Below are 14833 nucleotides of genomic sequence, written 5' to 3'. Positions count from 1 at the left end.
TTGCTGATCCATTCATTCCTTTGAGAATTCTGGTGAAAAGTATTTTAAGATCATTATCTTGTTTTCTCTAATCTTGACTTAAATTCTTCTGTGTTTTGCATCGTTTATTTGGTGTGTTTATCTCATTTGTTTAATGGAAACACTTTCTGCTGTGCTCCAGTCTATAGGAAGTTACATTCTTGTTTACCACCTCTTTTCTTTATATGGCATTTGCCTTCAGTATTTTTTAGTTGTTCATTTTTTTCCATGAAATTTTTTCTTTCAAATACTGTTTTTTTTTGCTGGGCTTTGTAGCAGACTCCTTCAGTCCCAGCACTCAGGAGGCAGAGGCTGGCAGATCTCTGAGTTCAATAACATTGATCTACCCTTTCTACCCCCGCCCCCCAAAAAAAAGCTAAGGGGAAAAAAATTGACTCAAGCACCTTTTTAAATTATATTTTTTCTATTGTTTTTATGCCTTATTAAAATGATGGTGCTTGTTAAGAGATATTTTTTTCTTTCTGCCTCTTATCCTGTCTGGACCTTCTTTCTCACTCACCCCTGTTCCTCTCCTGTTCTTCTTTCCTCTCATGTCAATGTCTTCCCCACAGACCCTGCCCTGGGGAAAATCTCAAGTTAGCAGTTAACTTAAATTAGAAGATCTAGATGCTTAGGCTGCTCTGGCCCCTGGAGCCCACCTGCTCCTACTAGTTTTATTTGCTGTTATCACTGGCTCACATTTCCAGAGACCTTTCCACTGCTTTGGCTCTGCTTCTAGAACCATACTCCTCCCAGTCAACTACTCTGCCTTCCTTTTCGCCTGCGGATTTTTCAGGCCCACGGATAGAAGCATGGAATTCATCTCTACATTTCCAGTAGAGCCCCCTAGGCAGGAAAATTTACCTATTCTTTGGGATGTTCTGATCCAGTCTGTACATATCACATGTTACCATGACATTTTTTCCTCTTAATGAAAGATAGATATCCACATGAGTGTTTTGTTTGCTTCACTCCAGTGGAAATCCTCCAGGGTTTGGTGAGTGGAAGTCTCGGCGGCACACTTGGACAGACCATCAGCAGCCCTGTTGAGCAGGAAGTCATGGCTGGCCCTGTTTCCTTGCCCCGGAGAGCAGAGACCTTTGGAGGATTTGACTGTCATCAGATGAATGCTTCCAAAGGTGATCCATCTATTATCCTTTTGCAGCACACAGTCTCCTCTGTCCCTTCAGTAAATGTCTTCAGAAGAGTCTCAGACACTCAGGAATCCCTGTGAGAACCATGTTCATTATTCCTCAACTGAACTAGCTATGGTCAGAGGTCTTGAGCATCTCTAATGTGAAAAGTTGATATCCATGCTGCTCCATAGTTCAGAACTTCCTGACATGTCACACTGCAAACTCCACACTTGGGAAGTTGCACCGAGAACACAAAGATGCTCCAAACATTGTATACCATTATCTCCAGGCTGTGTGCAAGTGTCTGTGAGACATTCAATAGACAAGAGTCTCAACTGCCAATCATCTAATTATTACACATATCCAAAAATCTGAAGTTCACATTCTTCTGGTTCCAAGCATCAAATAAGGGGTATTAAGCTGTGTTTGGTGGTTGTTTGGTTTGGTTTGGTTTGGTTCTGTTTGGATTTTGTTTTCTTACTCTCCGTTGGCGAAGCTGTGACTAGTGGCCGAGTACCACCAAGTGGCTCCCTGTCCTCTTTTTTTATTTCTGGTATTAATAGGATTCAGAACTATTAATACCCCTAAGCTATCTATATTGTTTTCATTTGTTTGTGTTTTGTTTAGGAGGTGAGAAAGAAGAGGCTGATGATGGCCAAGATCTTAGGAGAACAGAATCAGACAGTGGTCTGAAAAAGGTAAGATTTCCTAGAAAAGCACTCTTATATGTGAACCTCTTTGGATTTCATCACCCTTTGGAAGTATTTTTCCTTGATCTGGCTCAGGAATCAGCTTGCCACTTGTAATGAAATTTCATTTTCTAGGGAAAGCACACTCTTAGAGCAAACCATACAGTTGAGAGGCCCATGTTGTTGGTGCTTTGGGCCCCCTGGCTTCAAGTGTCCTCTTTACACACCCTGTTCTGCTGTGCCCTCGCAGGACCAGTTTTATTAAACAGCCTGTTTAATGCCCCGTGACATCGTGATCCTGCTTACAGGGTTTTTTAGTTAAAAAACAGTTCAACTTTTTGTCATGCCCTCCAGGGAGATGCTATGGTAGAAAAAGTGGAAATCCAGAAGTACATGTAACTTAGAAATGCATTGAGTATAGTCTCTACATCAAGAGTTTCATTTTTAAATGCACTTTTGTTGTTATTTTATAGGGTGGAAATGCTAATCTGGTATTTATGCTTAAAAGAAACAGTGAGGTAAGGATTCCATGAACTATTATTGTGTTTAGAATATCTTTGTTTTGCTGTTACAAGTCTCTTGTGTCTTTAATGTTTTATAACTAAGAAGAACAGCTGTGCATTCCCTTCAGTGAGTGTTATACACTGTGAATGAAGATCTCTCTCTCTCTCTCTCTCTCCCTCTCTCCCTCCCTTCTTCCCTCCTTTCCTCTTGCTTGCTTTTGAGACAGGGTTTCTCTGTGTAGTCCTGGCTGTCCTTGAAGTGGCTCTGTAGACCAGACTGACCTTGAACTCACAGAAATCCGTGTGCCTGTCTCCTGAGTTCTGGGGTTTAAGGCAAGAGCTACCACAACTGTATAGTTTTGTCTGTACAAGAACTGGGGAGCCCCCTTAGTGCCTTCAGCCTGGGCCTGCTGGCTAGAATTTGTAGCAGCTTCTCCTGCAGAGTAAAGGATCCCAGTGGCCACTAGTCTATAGAGTATGGGAGTTAAATTCTCCTTAGTAATTTCTTATTACTGAGTTTGCCTCTTTGAACACTTCCTTTCCTACACAAGGGAGCCTGATAGGGAATTAGACCCTGGGAATATAGGCTTTGGTTGCTCCCTGGAGCGCTGCTGTCACTGAGCCCCACCTCTGAGGCCTGTTGGAATCAGTTTCAGGGTCACTGCTGTCTCCTAGACAAGTGCTCATGCTGAGCCTTGCTTTTGTGTGTCCTGCACATTTGGAACCACGCTCTTTAGGCTGTTTCTCAAGGCTGTTTCTTACATTTCATTCTTCTTTGTGTTTATTATCTTAAACCCCTGGGAGTTTTGTTTTGAAATTTTAAACTACTTCCTCCTCCCTTTTCCCCCTCAAAAAATCCACAGGATGTTGTTTTCTGTTTGTTGGCAGAGGAGGTTGCTGAGGGACTCACCCTGATCTAACCAGGACCTAGGCCCTGTAGGCTGCTGTCTCTTGAAATGAGCTCTCAGCTGATTTCTTCCATTTGGCAAGGTCCCCTGTCCTTAGTGAGGAAGTCCGTGGGAAATAATGCTCCTGGCCTTCACACTGGGACTGCACAGCTGCAGTCCGCAGGCTTCTGCGCCTTCTGTAAAGATTCAGTGTGAGCAGTAAGAAGGAATTGTCAGAACTAAGCTTGGTTTAAGTATTATAAAAAGAAAAACGTAAAGACTAGTAACATAAATCATCTAAACTTAAGTATAACCCATCACTGAAGAGTAATGACTGTTAGGTGTCTGTGTCTGCCCCTTTCTCATCCATCTCATGGTCATGTGCGACCGTCCAGAGATCTCTCAGTACATCAGAGGCATTTTCCCCAGACTCAGGAGCACGATCTGTGCTCAGTAAGTGCATGTCAGCTATGTCTGTCAGGTCTAGAGTGGATCTGTCTGGCGGTTAATCCCTCTTCCACTCTTCTGCACAGTACTCTTATTGCATGGCTCTTTGGTTTTCCTCACCGTATGACTGCATGTCGGAGCTACGGTGTAGCCAGGCGTGCGTATCTTCTTTTTACCTTCACCAGCACTGAGCACTACCATTTTTAAGTTGACATTTTGTTGGTTTGGTAATTTCAAACAGCATTTCTTAGTTTGTGCGTGTATGCTCTGTGGATTGAACCGGAGCCTCAACCATTGAGCTGTGCTTCTACTCCCTGAATGCTTTTCAGTGTTTCATATAATTAACTATTTGTATTTCTGTCCTGTTTCTCAACTAGGATATCCCGATATCCCTTATTTCCTTCCTACTTTCTTCTAATTCTTTCATGACTTTTTTTCTTTCTTTTTTTATTTTATGTTTTTAGGTACTTTGCCTCCTTGTATGTCTGTGAATATATGCAGTATCTGTAGAGGCCAGAATAGGTCAGATACTGGAGTGACACAATTAGAAGCTGCCATGTGGGTGCTTGGAATCAAACCCAGTGTTCTTACCCACTGAGCCATCTCTCTAGCCCTTATACTTGTAATTTAAGTGGGACATATTGTATTTTTGTTCAGTGTGTGTATGAGCCAAAGTTTTTTTTAAAGATTTATTTATTTATTTATACAGCATTCTGCCTGCATGTATGCCTGCAGGCCAGAAGAGGGCACCAAATCTCATTACAGATGGTTGTGAGCCACCATGTGGTTGTTGGGAATTGAACTCAGGACCTCAGGAAGAACAGGCAGTGCTCTTAACCTCTGAGCCATCTCTCCAGCCCCACCAGGGTGTCCTTTTTAAACTTTGAAGTATATACTGTTTTTATGTCAACTAATTTAAAAAGTGGAAGCTTTGTGTCGCACCTTTTAATAGATGCGTGCACACTCACATATCTTTACCCTTTTAATAGATGCGTGCACACTCACATATCTTTACCCTTTTAATAGATGCGTGCACACGTGCACACTCACATATCTTTACCCTTTTAATAGATGCGTGCACACTCACATATCTTTACCCTTTTAATAGATGCGTGCACACTCACATATCTTTAGCCTTTTAATAGATGCGTGCACACTCACATATCTTTAGCCTTTTAATAGATGCGTGCACACGTGCACACTCACATATCTTTAGCCTTTTAATAGATGCGTGCACACTCACATATCTTTGGCCTTTTAATAGATGCGTGCACACGTGCACACTCACATATCTTTAGCCTCGGCTGCTTGCTCTTAGTTACTCTCTCGGGTTTTCCAGTTTAGAAGATTTCATTAAAATGTAACGTCTTGTTGTGTTCTGAAGATGTTGTAGCCATGTGGTATTTCTTACAGTCAGAGAAGCTGACATGAATGTTCATTCCCTTGCTAGCAGGTGGTCCAGAGCATCGTTCACCTCCACGAACTCCTCAGCATGCTGCAGGTAATGTGCCGTCTTTATCTGGGTGCTTACTTGCTTGTTTAGGGAACATAGCACAGAGATGTTGTTGACCTTGGTCTTTAGGATTTATAAGTTACTTGTTGGGAAATAAGCCCCAAGATTAGCTTCTGGTTAAGAAAATGAAGACAACACATCATGTGTGCCTTCTAAGACCACAGTCTGAGAGCAGCTGGTTGACTCTAGGGACCTTCCCCAGAGACTAACTCAGAAAACCTTCCCTTAGCTCTCTCTGCTGTTTCATACAGTGGCTCTCTCATACTCTCTGGTGCTTCTCCCCTCTTCTGGTCCCTTCCTTTCATGAAGAGTTTACCTGTCTCCTGCCTACCTTCTCCCTCTTGCACTGCAGACACACTGCTCCCACCCCAAAGTACCACCAGGAATTCCAGAAAATGGGTGACCACAGCTAGTGAGGGGGTTCAGCAGGTAAACATGCCTGTCTTGACAACCTGAGTTCAGTCCTCAAGACCTACACTGTAGGACAGAACTGACTCCCACAGGTTATCCCTGACCTTCACAGGCTCTCTTTGGCACACACATGCATGCACACACAAAATATATGGAAATTATATCATGTCAAATGTTGAATCCCCATATCTTTGACAAGTTGCCCAGGAGCAACCCTTGAAACAGGAGGCCGGGAGTCATTCTGTCCCAGTACCCTAGTGTGGAGTCAGGGGAGGATCCTTGCAGGTGGCTCTTCTCCTGGGCCTGAGTTGTATGACTGTTCTCTGTGCCATGACAGGGAGTTGTGCTCCAACAAGATAGCTACATCGAGGACCAGAAGCTGGTGCTGACCGAGAAGGTACTCACAAGGAGTGCGTCCCGCCCCAGCTCTCTCATTGAGCAGGAGAAACAGAGGAGCCTGGAGAAGCAGCGCCAGGACCTCGCCAACCTGCAGAAGCAGCAGGCACAGCATCTGGAGGAAAAGCGCCGACGTGAGCGTGAGTGGGAGGCCCGGGAGCAGGAACTGAGAGACCGGGAGGCCAAGGTGGCAGAACGGGAGGAGGCTGTCCGCCGTAGGCAGCAGGACCTGGAGAGGGACCGCGAAGACCTCCAGCAGAAGAAGGGCACTTACCAGTGTGATCTGGAAAGACTACGGGCTGCCCAGAAACAGCTGGAAAGAGAACAGGAGCAACTGAAACGGGATGCAGAACGGCTCAGCCAGAGGCAGATGGATCAAGACTTCTGCCAGGTACCTAGAACCTGTGCCAGGCCAGTAGACAGGGAGGAAGGGGCACCCTACCATGAAGACCAGGCAAGGCAGCGACTGAGGGTGATGATAGGAGCCTCAGTAAGAGACCAGAGGAGAGATTCATGTTACACAGCGGCTGATCAAGGGGCGGACGTGAGTCTCACTCAAGGAGATTGAAGAGGGTGGGAGACACTTGAGATTGTAGCACAGAGAAGTCAGTGGTTCCATCAAGCACTTTTCCCAGCCATCAGCCTAGGCCAGAGATGCTTCAGCATGTCTGAGAGAGTAGCAATTAGCCCTTGTCTTGTCGAGCACATGGTAAATCAGGCATGTGTCCCCACAAATAGGAAACATACCAAGATAGAGGAGCCCTTAGGTCCTATGTGCCTGTGCTCAGGAGACTGCAAAGATTAGCTCTACTTGCCGGGCGGTGGTGGCACACGCCTTTAATCCCAGCACTCGGGAGGCAGAGGCAGGCGGATCTCTGTGAGTTCGAGACCAGCCTGGTCTATAAGAGCTAGTTCCAGGACAGGCTCCAAAACCACAGAGAAACCCTGTCTCGGAGAAAAAAATATATATATTAGCTCTACTACAAGATAAAGAACCTGTTGGGAGGATCAGCAGGGGTCAGTGACAGAGGGAAGAGCCCAGCAAGTGACAGAAAGTGGTCCTCTCTTGTCTAGGCAGGGATATTCAGACACCTATGCTCCATATAAAACCTGATTTGGTTTCATGCTCTTCCATGCTCTTCTTTCTCTGTAGTCAGCATGCTAAGTGTGATGCTACTGTAATGAGGTAATCTGTGATTGCCCTGGAACATGAACTCTGGAGGCAGATAGATAGTTTGGTAGTGTGCACATCTCCCTGTCTTTTAAAACTTATTGCGGTTGACCTTGGGCCATGAAAGGAGACTGAAGTGATGTCTTGGGCAGTACTGCCTTTTCAGAAGAGCTTCTCAAATACATAGCAGGGAGCGGCCAGTGGCTCTGTTGCATTTTCTAGCAGAAGGGTAGATCTACTCATATTCCAATAAAATCAGCAGAATTTTGACAGGGAGGGCTGGTTCCCAGGCAGCAGAGAACACAGATGAGTTGATGCTCTTCTGTTAGCACTCTAGCCTGGCCAGGTCCATAATCTCTTGACCCAAAGTGACGGCTGCACTCTTGTGTGAATTGGTCTTTAAATGAGTAGCTATCCCGTTTCTTCGGGGAGTGGGAGTTCTTTTAACTTTGCCTCATCAAAGATAAGGATGACATCGGTATTGGATGTAATGGTTTTAACATGCTTATAAATAGATAGGACTTGGGAAGGAGCAGTTCCATGAAGCCCTGTTTAGAGTAAGTTCTTTAGAGTGTGGCTACCACAATGCTCATGGCTTCTCTTGAACATATGCAGGTGTCGAATAAACATGGCAGGCTGATGCGAGTCCCGTCCTTCTTGCCCAATCCGGAGGAGTCCTCCTTGCCATCTGCACCTTCCATAACCAAGTCAGGGTCATTGGACTCAGAACTTTCAGTGTCTCCTAAAAGGAACAGCATCTCTCGGACGCACAAAGATAAGGGGCCTTTTCATATACTGAGTTCAACAAGTCAGACAAAAGTTCCAGAGGGGCAAAGCCAGGCCCCATCTAGCACCTCCACTTCCACCCGCCTTTTTGGGTTAGCTAAGCCAAAAGAAAAGAAGGAGAAGAAAAAGAAGAGCAAAGGAAGCCGCTCTCAGCCTGGTGGTGAGTTGTCCACACTACGCTGTCTCACTGTGGCCATGGAGTCTGCATTCTACAAGAAAGAGTAGTGACAGGCTGGTATGGGGGGACAGTTCAGATGTACAAAAAGCCAAGACGCCCACTGCCCACCAAGCCCACTTGTTAAGAATACTTGTTGCATGCCAGGCACTTGTGGCACATGCTTTTAATCCCAGCACTCAGGAGGCAGAGGCAGGCAGATTTCTGGGAGTTCGAGGCCAGCCTGGTCTACAGAGCTAGTTCCAGGACAGGTTCCAAAGCTACAGAGAAACTCTGTCTCAAAAAACCAAGAAAAAGGCCGGGCGGTGGTGGCGCACGCCTTTAATCCCAGCACTCGGGAGGCAGAGGCAGGCGGATCTCTGTGAGTTCGAGACCAGCCTGGTCTACAAGAGCTAGTGCCAGGACAGGCTCCAAAGCCACAGAGAAACCCTGTCTCAAAAAACCAAAAAAAAAACCAAGAAAAAGAAAAAAGAATACTTGCAGGAGCTGCAGAGATGACCCAGCTGCCCAGCTGGTAACATGCTTGCCATTCAAACATGAGGACCTACCTGAATCCTCAGAGGTGGGAGGCAGAGGAAAGAGAACCCTGGAACTCACCTACAAGCTAGTATAGTCACATTGGTGAGCTCCAGGTTCAGTGAGAGACCTAGTCTCCAAATTAATAATCAGTGATAAAATAATAATTATAATAATAATAAACCATTTATAAAAATATAATATAAAATAATAAGGCATTTATTTGTGTACAAGAGACATATGAAAAGAATGCTCGTGCAAGGGCTGGAGAGGTGGCTCTAAGGTTGCGGTCACTGCCCTTACAGAAAGCTCAGGTGCAGCTCCCACACCCACATAGCAGCTCACAACCACTTGTGACTCCAGTTTGAGGGGCTCTGATGCCCTCTTCTGGCCACTGTGGGCTGAACGTATGCGTGAACCTGTTGCACATGCAGGAAAACATGCCTGATCTTTTTCAGAAAGAATGCTTGTACAGTGAGCATCCAGGACCTTGTGTTCTGGGTCCTCTACATATGGATTGCAGGTTTCATTTCTTGAGCCTTCTCCCAGTTGAAGAACTAACTCCCCTAGTTGGAGTTTTTCTGGCTCTCACTATCCTGCTAGGCACTTGTTCTTGTAAACAATACAGCAGCAAGATTGGGTGCTGACCTCCTAGGTGCCTCAGGCAGGTCACAGCACTTTCTCTGGGAGGAGTTAGGACCAGAACCTCTGCCGTAGTCCACATTTCCCTGATGCTTTGCTGGGTTTGCCTTCAGTTAAGACTGAGCTCTCGCTTCCCTTTACACACATGAACACTAGTACTCTGTGGAAGTTAACCAGCCTAGTCACCTTTCACAACACAGAAATTTGACGGGGTCGAAGTGACGTCAGAGGGGCCATGTTTTCACCCTTGATTTCATGGTTGCAGATGGTCCTGCTTCAGAAGTATCAGCAGAGGGTGAAGAGATCTTCTGTTGACCCATTTCATCTGCCAGGGCAGCCACCCTCCAACCCTGATACGGCGGCGGCTCCCCTGCTGCCCTGTGCACAAGTCTCCTACACTGGACGCCCACTGCCCCTCAGCGTCCAGTCCTCCTGAGCTGTCCCAGGTCCTGGACAAGAAAGAGCAACACCTGCGTGTCAGGGTGGGGAAGGATACGCAGACTCCACTTGGGCCATGATCCGTGACTGCCCAGGACTTGGGTGGGCCTGGCCTTACTCAGGGTATTACGCTGAACATAGTGACCCTAGATAGAGGTGATAGTTTGAGACGTGTCGGGGTTCCCTAGAGACTCAAAGGGGTTTTCCAAATGAGGTCTGACACCCTGCCTTGTATGTGAGGGAATGCAACCAGAATCAAAGAGCAGATAGTGCAGACTTCATCTGTGGGCAGTGACCACCTCCATGTGCGTGTGGAATACACCAGCTGTGCACACAGCCGTTCTTACACATCAGGGTAACTTAGGCCAAGAGCAAGCACCTGACTGACCGGTGGCATGCAGACGCACAGTATTTCACTCTGTGGGCCTCTGAGATTGGGTCCCTGGAAATGGCCCCTGTGCACACACCACCCCTCTTTGTATGTATTCCTCATTTTATTTTAGGAAAAAGAACAAAATGTTTGGGAAACCAGTTAGAGGTCTGATGTGTACGAAAAGCACATAGTCTGCACCGTATTCTAGATCTCCATATTCTAGGCTGAACTGTCTGGCTCATATTCAAATCAGGAAGACACATACTGTTGTCCTCAGCGCCTGTCTAAATGCTCTGGGCACAGAGGAAGGAGAGAGGACTCTGCAGCACTGTCCCCAGGAAGACACTTTCTAGTTGTTGCTGGACTCCCTGTGGGAAAGCATGCACCCTGGTGGTGCTCCCAGCCACCTGCCTGGGACCACATTGTCCCCCGGGCCTCTCCATGCCCTGCTCTAGAATTACTGGCTGAAACATAGGTTCAGGTGCAGGAGTTAAGTCTGTCTGGTGCTTTTGCCAGTACAGACAGGGGAACTGGCTCTGAAGCATGGCTGCGTGTACTCTCTCCAGTCACAAGGCCTCCTCATACGGTTTTCAGATGCCGTTTGCTTGGTTGTGCTCCTATCCTTGAAGCTGTCAAATGCCGCCTGTCTCTCTTCTCCCGCTCCCCCTCCATGTGTTGATGCATGCTTGAGGCTCTCACCAGCTCATGTGTGTGCAGCACAGTTCATTGGTAATGGACCCTGGAGGCTCATGTACCTGCCCTCAGGGTGCCCATGAAGGCCGTGCTGAGGTCTCTGGTTCACATGTGGCCTTCAGTTCCTGGTTTTGCCCTCAAGCACAGGGCTTTGAACATAGTTGTGCAGAAACAAACCTGTAACTCGGTGCTTGTTGATGACCTGCAAGCTGGACTTGCAGATACGGATATTTATCTTTCAGTTTACTTGAAAGAGTTCTGGTTTAAATTTTTTAGCCTAAATTTGTTTTATTTATTTTGTGTTTGTGTTTTGTTTTATTTTATTTTGAAAGTGAACCAGTACTGGCCCAACAGCTTGAACCATCTTTTCAGTACAGAGAATGAAGTGTCTGTCCAAGTGCATGAAGGTCCCCAGGGAAACTGAACTGGAGGGTTGAGATGGGAGCTGTACCCTTCCCTCCCATGCTCATTTTTTCATAAGGAATGTGTTCATCCTTTGGAGATTTTAAACGTTGCCCGTTGGTTCCCTTTGCCTCTTTTTGATGAAGCCAGTTTGGCTCTTTAAAGCCTGTTTTTTGTTGTTGGGTGGTTTGTTTTTTTTTTCCCTACTAAAGCTATGATATACTTCCCTCAAGAACCTCAACAGCAAGAAGTTAGTTGCTTCCTTCTCCAAGTCCCGAGCCTGCCATGCCTCAGATCCACACAGGGTTTGGGTGGCAGTCCTTGTCTGTGCCTCTGAATGCCCTATCAGAGAGGCTGCACCCTTCCCCAGCAGAGCCCGTCTGCTACGAGGGAAGGACCTCATACCACCTAGACTTGATGGAAAATCAAACCAGCCCCTGCCCTCGTCCTGTGCCGCCCTCCAGGTCCCCTCTAACCAGTTAGCCACTGTACACCCCTGGGAAACTTCATTCCTGCCCTCAAGTGCCCTCTCCGCCCAACCAGCTGTGTTGTGTTTTGCTTGCTTTGGTTGTTTTTAAAAACCAATTTTACTTTACCCACACTCCCCAAAACAATGGTCAGTGAGAGTTGGGAGAAGTTCAGATCAAGAGAGAGTAATCCTCTGAGTTCCCCTAAGCTGCCCACCTTCCTCCAGGAAGAGAACCATTTGCCAAGAACTGTGTTACCTGCCTGCACCATCTGGCCCCCCAGAAGTCTGTCGCACTTGGGGAATTGCCGCTTCTGCTCTTGCTTAGGACCCTGAAGACTGCTATAGCTGAGTAAAGCCTTATGTGGGACTCTCAAAGAAAAGGGTGGTTTTCTAGGCACCGGGGTTGTGTCCCATATGAGGAAAGGGTGTTTCTTCATCAAGCTAAAGAAATCACTGCGTTGGGCAATGGGAGTAAATTGTGCCCCACCCCCCTGCATTGTGGAATCTAGTGAACTTTCTAGAGGTTGTATCTTCTCTCAAAAATTAAAATCATCTCAGTAGTTGTCATCCGGTCTGGGTGACGTGTGCACTTTAAATGGCCTCTCAGCTGGCTTCATTTGTGAGACAATCAGACCTACTTACTGTTTTCTGGAAGTGGAAAGGCTAAAACAAAAGCGGCGCCAGCAAGCCCCACCCCCTACGAGAGTCTCTTGCTGGGAAAGGTACGAACTGGATCTTCTGGGGGTCACACCACTAACGCTACCCTTTGCTAGGCCCTGTCTGCCCCACACTGGTCCTCTTCGCAGCCTCGTGTTAGTATGCACAGGCTTGGCACAAGGCTGAGAACCTTGGCCCCTAGGCCAGAGCTTGCCCAGAGTCGCCCGTACAGGCCTTTAATTGGTGTCCTTCTGTCCCTGAGGCTCTCTTGCCAAGGCTTCCAGTATTTCATAGGACTTAGTTGACTCCAACCTGTGTCCAGAGGACAGTCCTGGAGAGTGGGCTTCCATGCCTGGACACCTGAGCATGAGTGCCCTTGGGTGAAGCAGTGACCCTGGCCATCCCTGCGGAGACCAGGGCACAGTGTGTTTGGCTCCATGCTTTCTTTCACGTAGCATAACATTCCTAGTTAACCAGAGCTTTGGAGTCTGCTGCCTGCTGGCCAGGTTTAGATATGCAAAGTATTCTAATGCTGCCATGAAAGGAGGGGAGGGTTGGCAGCAGAGGCCTTTTCCTGCACTCACAGGATTTAATTTGTCAAGAGATTGACAGGTCCTGAGTTACTTCTCCATCTCATAAGGTGTAAGGTGGGTGGCCCCACTGCTTCAAGTGTGCCCTGCCTCGAAACCATGCAGGTGCCACTGTCACAGACCCCTGAGGGCCTCTGCAGGAAGCACCAGACCCATGCCTTAGACCCTCTAGCATCAGCTGCCCTGCCTCGGTTGCCACCTGCTGGGATGGGCCTACCCAGCTGGTTAGTCTAGGTCTCTTCCTGAGGCCTGGGCACTACAGAAGGTGGGCAAGATACACCTATACCTCTGTTCTTGTTAAGTCGTCTCCAAATGCTGTACGAACATTTCTGTTCTAAGCCCTATTAAATAAAAGTTGGGTTAAACCCAAGCGCTGTATAGTAATTTGTAATTATGTATAAAGTGAAACAGTTTTGAACTGTAAAGATTTTCAATGTGTTTTCTGGAAATTTGCCACAACATACTGGCTTTGTATTTTATTTATCACCCTTTGTAGTTACTGGCTTCAGACTCTTGTAAAGTCCCCTCAGACCTTTCAAAAACAATAAATTTCCTTTGAAATCTTGATCTCCGCTGTATTTGTCATGAAGGAGTGTGCGCCTTCCCCTCCCCCACCCCGCCCCCCAACTGGAGCCATCTTCCCAGTAGAACGGTTTCTGTGCTGCCGGGATCAGGGTGCAAGGAGGAGAGGCCTTCCACGGCGAGCCAAGCCTGGAGCTGGCCCCAAACCCCCGGGTCACTGACCCATCTGGCCTGAGTCAAAGCCTAAACCACACTTCCGTGGAATCAGTACAGCAAGGTTTGAGCGTCTGTACATTTATGTCCTCCATCTCAACTGACTTCTGCCAGGGCTCTCCTCCCAACCTCAGTTGCTGCCGCACTAAGGAGCAAGTCCTGTCTCATTGACCACTTGTAAGGGTGTGCCAGGTAGGACCGCGCTGGTCCACACACACAGCTGGCTTCCTACTGCTGTGAGTCTCATCCAAGCAGATCAGCAAAAGGCCCTTCAGTCCCTGTGGACATTAAGGAACCATAGCCTTTGGTGGTACAGAAGCTATGGGCAAAGCTTGGGAATCCCGCTGTGCCCACCTCCTTTCCAACAACCAGCAATCAAGGGGAAAAAAAAAACTCTGCCAGGGTTCCACTCTGTCCAAGAACTTGGAAGTGCATGCATTTTTTTTTTAACAGAGGCATTTGTAACCTTAGCAATAGTTACCCCAACCCCCTCAGGTCCCTGGGATACTGTCCCCTTTTCCATATATTCTGCCCTTGGCTGTCATTGTATTCCAGACCCTCCCCCACTGAGCATCCAGCTTGGCTTATCTGTCCCACTCCAGTGAGTCAGGGCTTGCTCAGCCTGCAGAACAATGGTTCCCATGGAGCCCCTCATCTCCACTCCAGCTGGTTCTGTGCCTGAGACAGACTCTTGTCTGGGAATCAAGGCACACAAAGAAAAACAGGCACAAAGCACAGGGCCCCAAGAATCCTGCGTGGCTGTTCTGTGGGATGGTCCACCCCTACTGACCCCTAAAGGAAGCCATTGTGCGTAGGACGTCAACCAGAGCACACACTGATGTGTGAAAGTGGCCATCACTGTTGGAAGGTCCCCATCCCAAGGGATTGCCCATGGCAAGGGTAGCCGGTTGTATCCTTTCTCTAGGGGACCAGCAGTGAAGACTGCCTCATACAGCCAGACAGCCCACAGTAGGGAAGAGACATCAGGAAGCCCAAAGACTAAATATCCTACAGATGAAAAGCAGGTTATGTGCCTGGTGTTAAGTTTTCCTTGACAGCAAAACGGAACTGACCCTAGTTCCAGTACCAGTAATACAGCCCCAGGGCCTGGAATCTATCTCTAGATTCTCTGTTCTCACACCCTGAGGGTGCCCCTGGTAAGTGGCATCAGGAAGGCACCTGGGAA

The 14833-nt window shown here is 47.4% G+C and overlaps 1 protein-coding gene across 7 annotated transcripts in view; it reads left to right on the top strand.

Moving 5' to 3' along the window:
- Nucleotides 1–13477, top strand: part of Akap13 (A-kinase anchoring protein 13) — a 262036-nt gene extending 248559 nt beyond the window's left edge. For 6 of the 7 annotated variants that reach the window (XM_041654836.1, XM_041654846.1, XM_041654825.1 and 3 more), the window contains 7 exons: nucleotides 996–1157; nucleotides 1782–1852; nucleotides 2317–2361; nucleotides 5131–5181; nucleotides 5942–6391; nucleotides 7787–8117; nucleotides 9556–13477. In XM_041654836.1, coding sequence (XP_041510770.1) covers nucleotides 996–1157; nucleotides 1782–1852; nucleotides 2317–2361; nucleotides 5131–5181; nucleotides 5942–6391; nucleotides 7787–8117; nucleotides 9556–9605 — 1160 coding nt within the window. In that variant the 3' untranslated portion in view covers nucleotides 9606–13477. The remainder of the gene's footprint in view (nucleotides 1–995; nucleotides 1158–1781; nucleotides 1853–2316; nucleotides 2362–5130; nucleotides 5182–5941; nucleotides 6392–7786; nucleotides 8118–9555) is intronic. The other variant, XM_041654814.1, reaches the window with a different exon arrangement.
- The last annotated feature ends 1356 nt before the right edge of the window (nucleotides 13478–14833 follow it).

The sequence above is a fragment of the Microtus oregoni genome, unplaced genomic scaffold, assembly GCF_018167655.1.
Source record: "Microtus oregoni isolate MIOR12 unplaced genomic scaffold, Mior012 000000F_ref0000247, whole genome shotgun sequence".
Lineage (NCBI taxonomy): Eukaryota > Metazoa > Chordata > Mammalia > Rodentia > Cricetidae > Microtus > Microtus oregoni.
The sequence above is the reverse complement of the archived record's forward strand: the minus strand, read 5'-3'. Positions and strand labels throughout refer to the sequence as shown.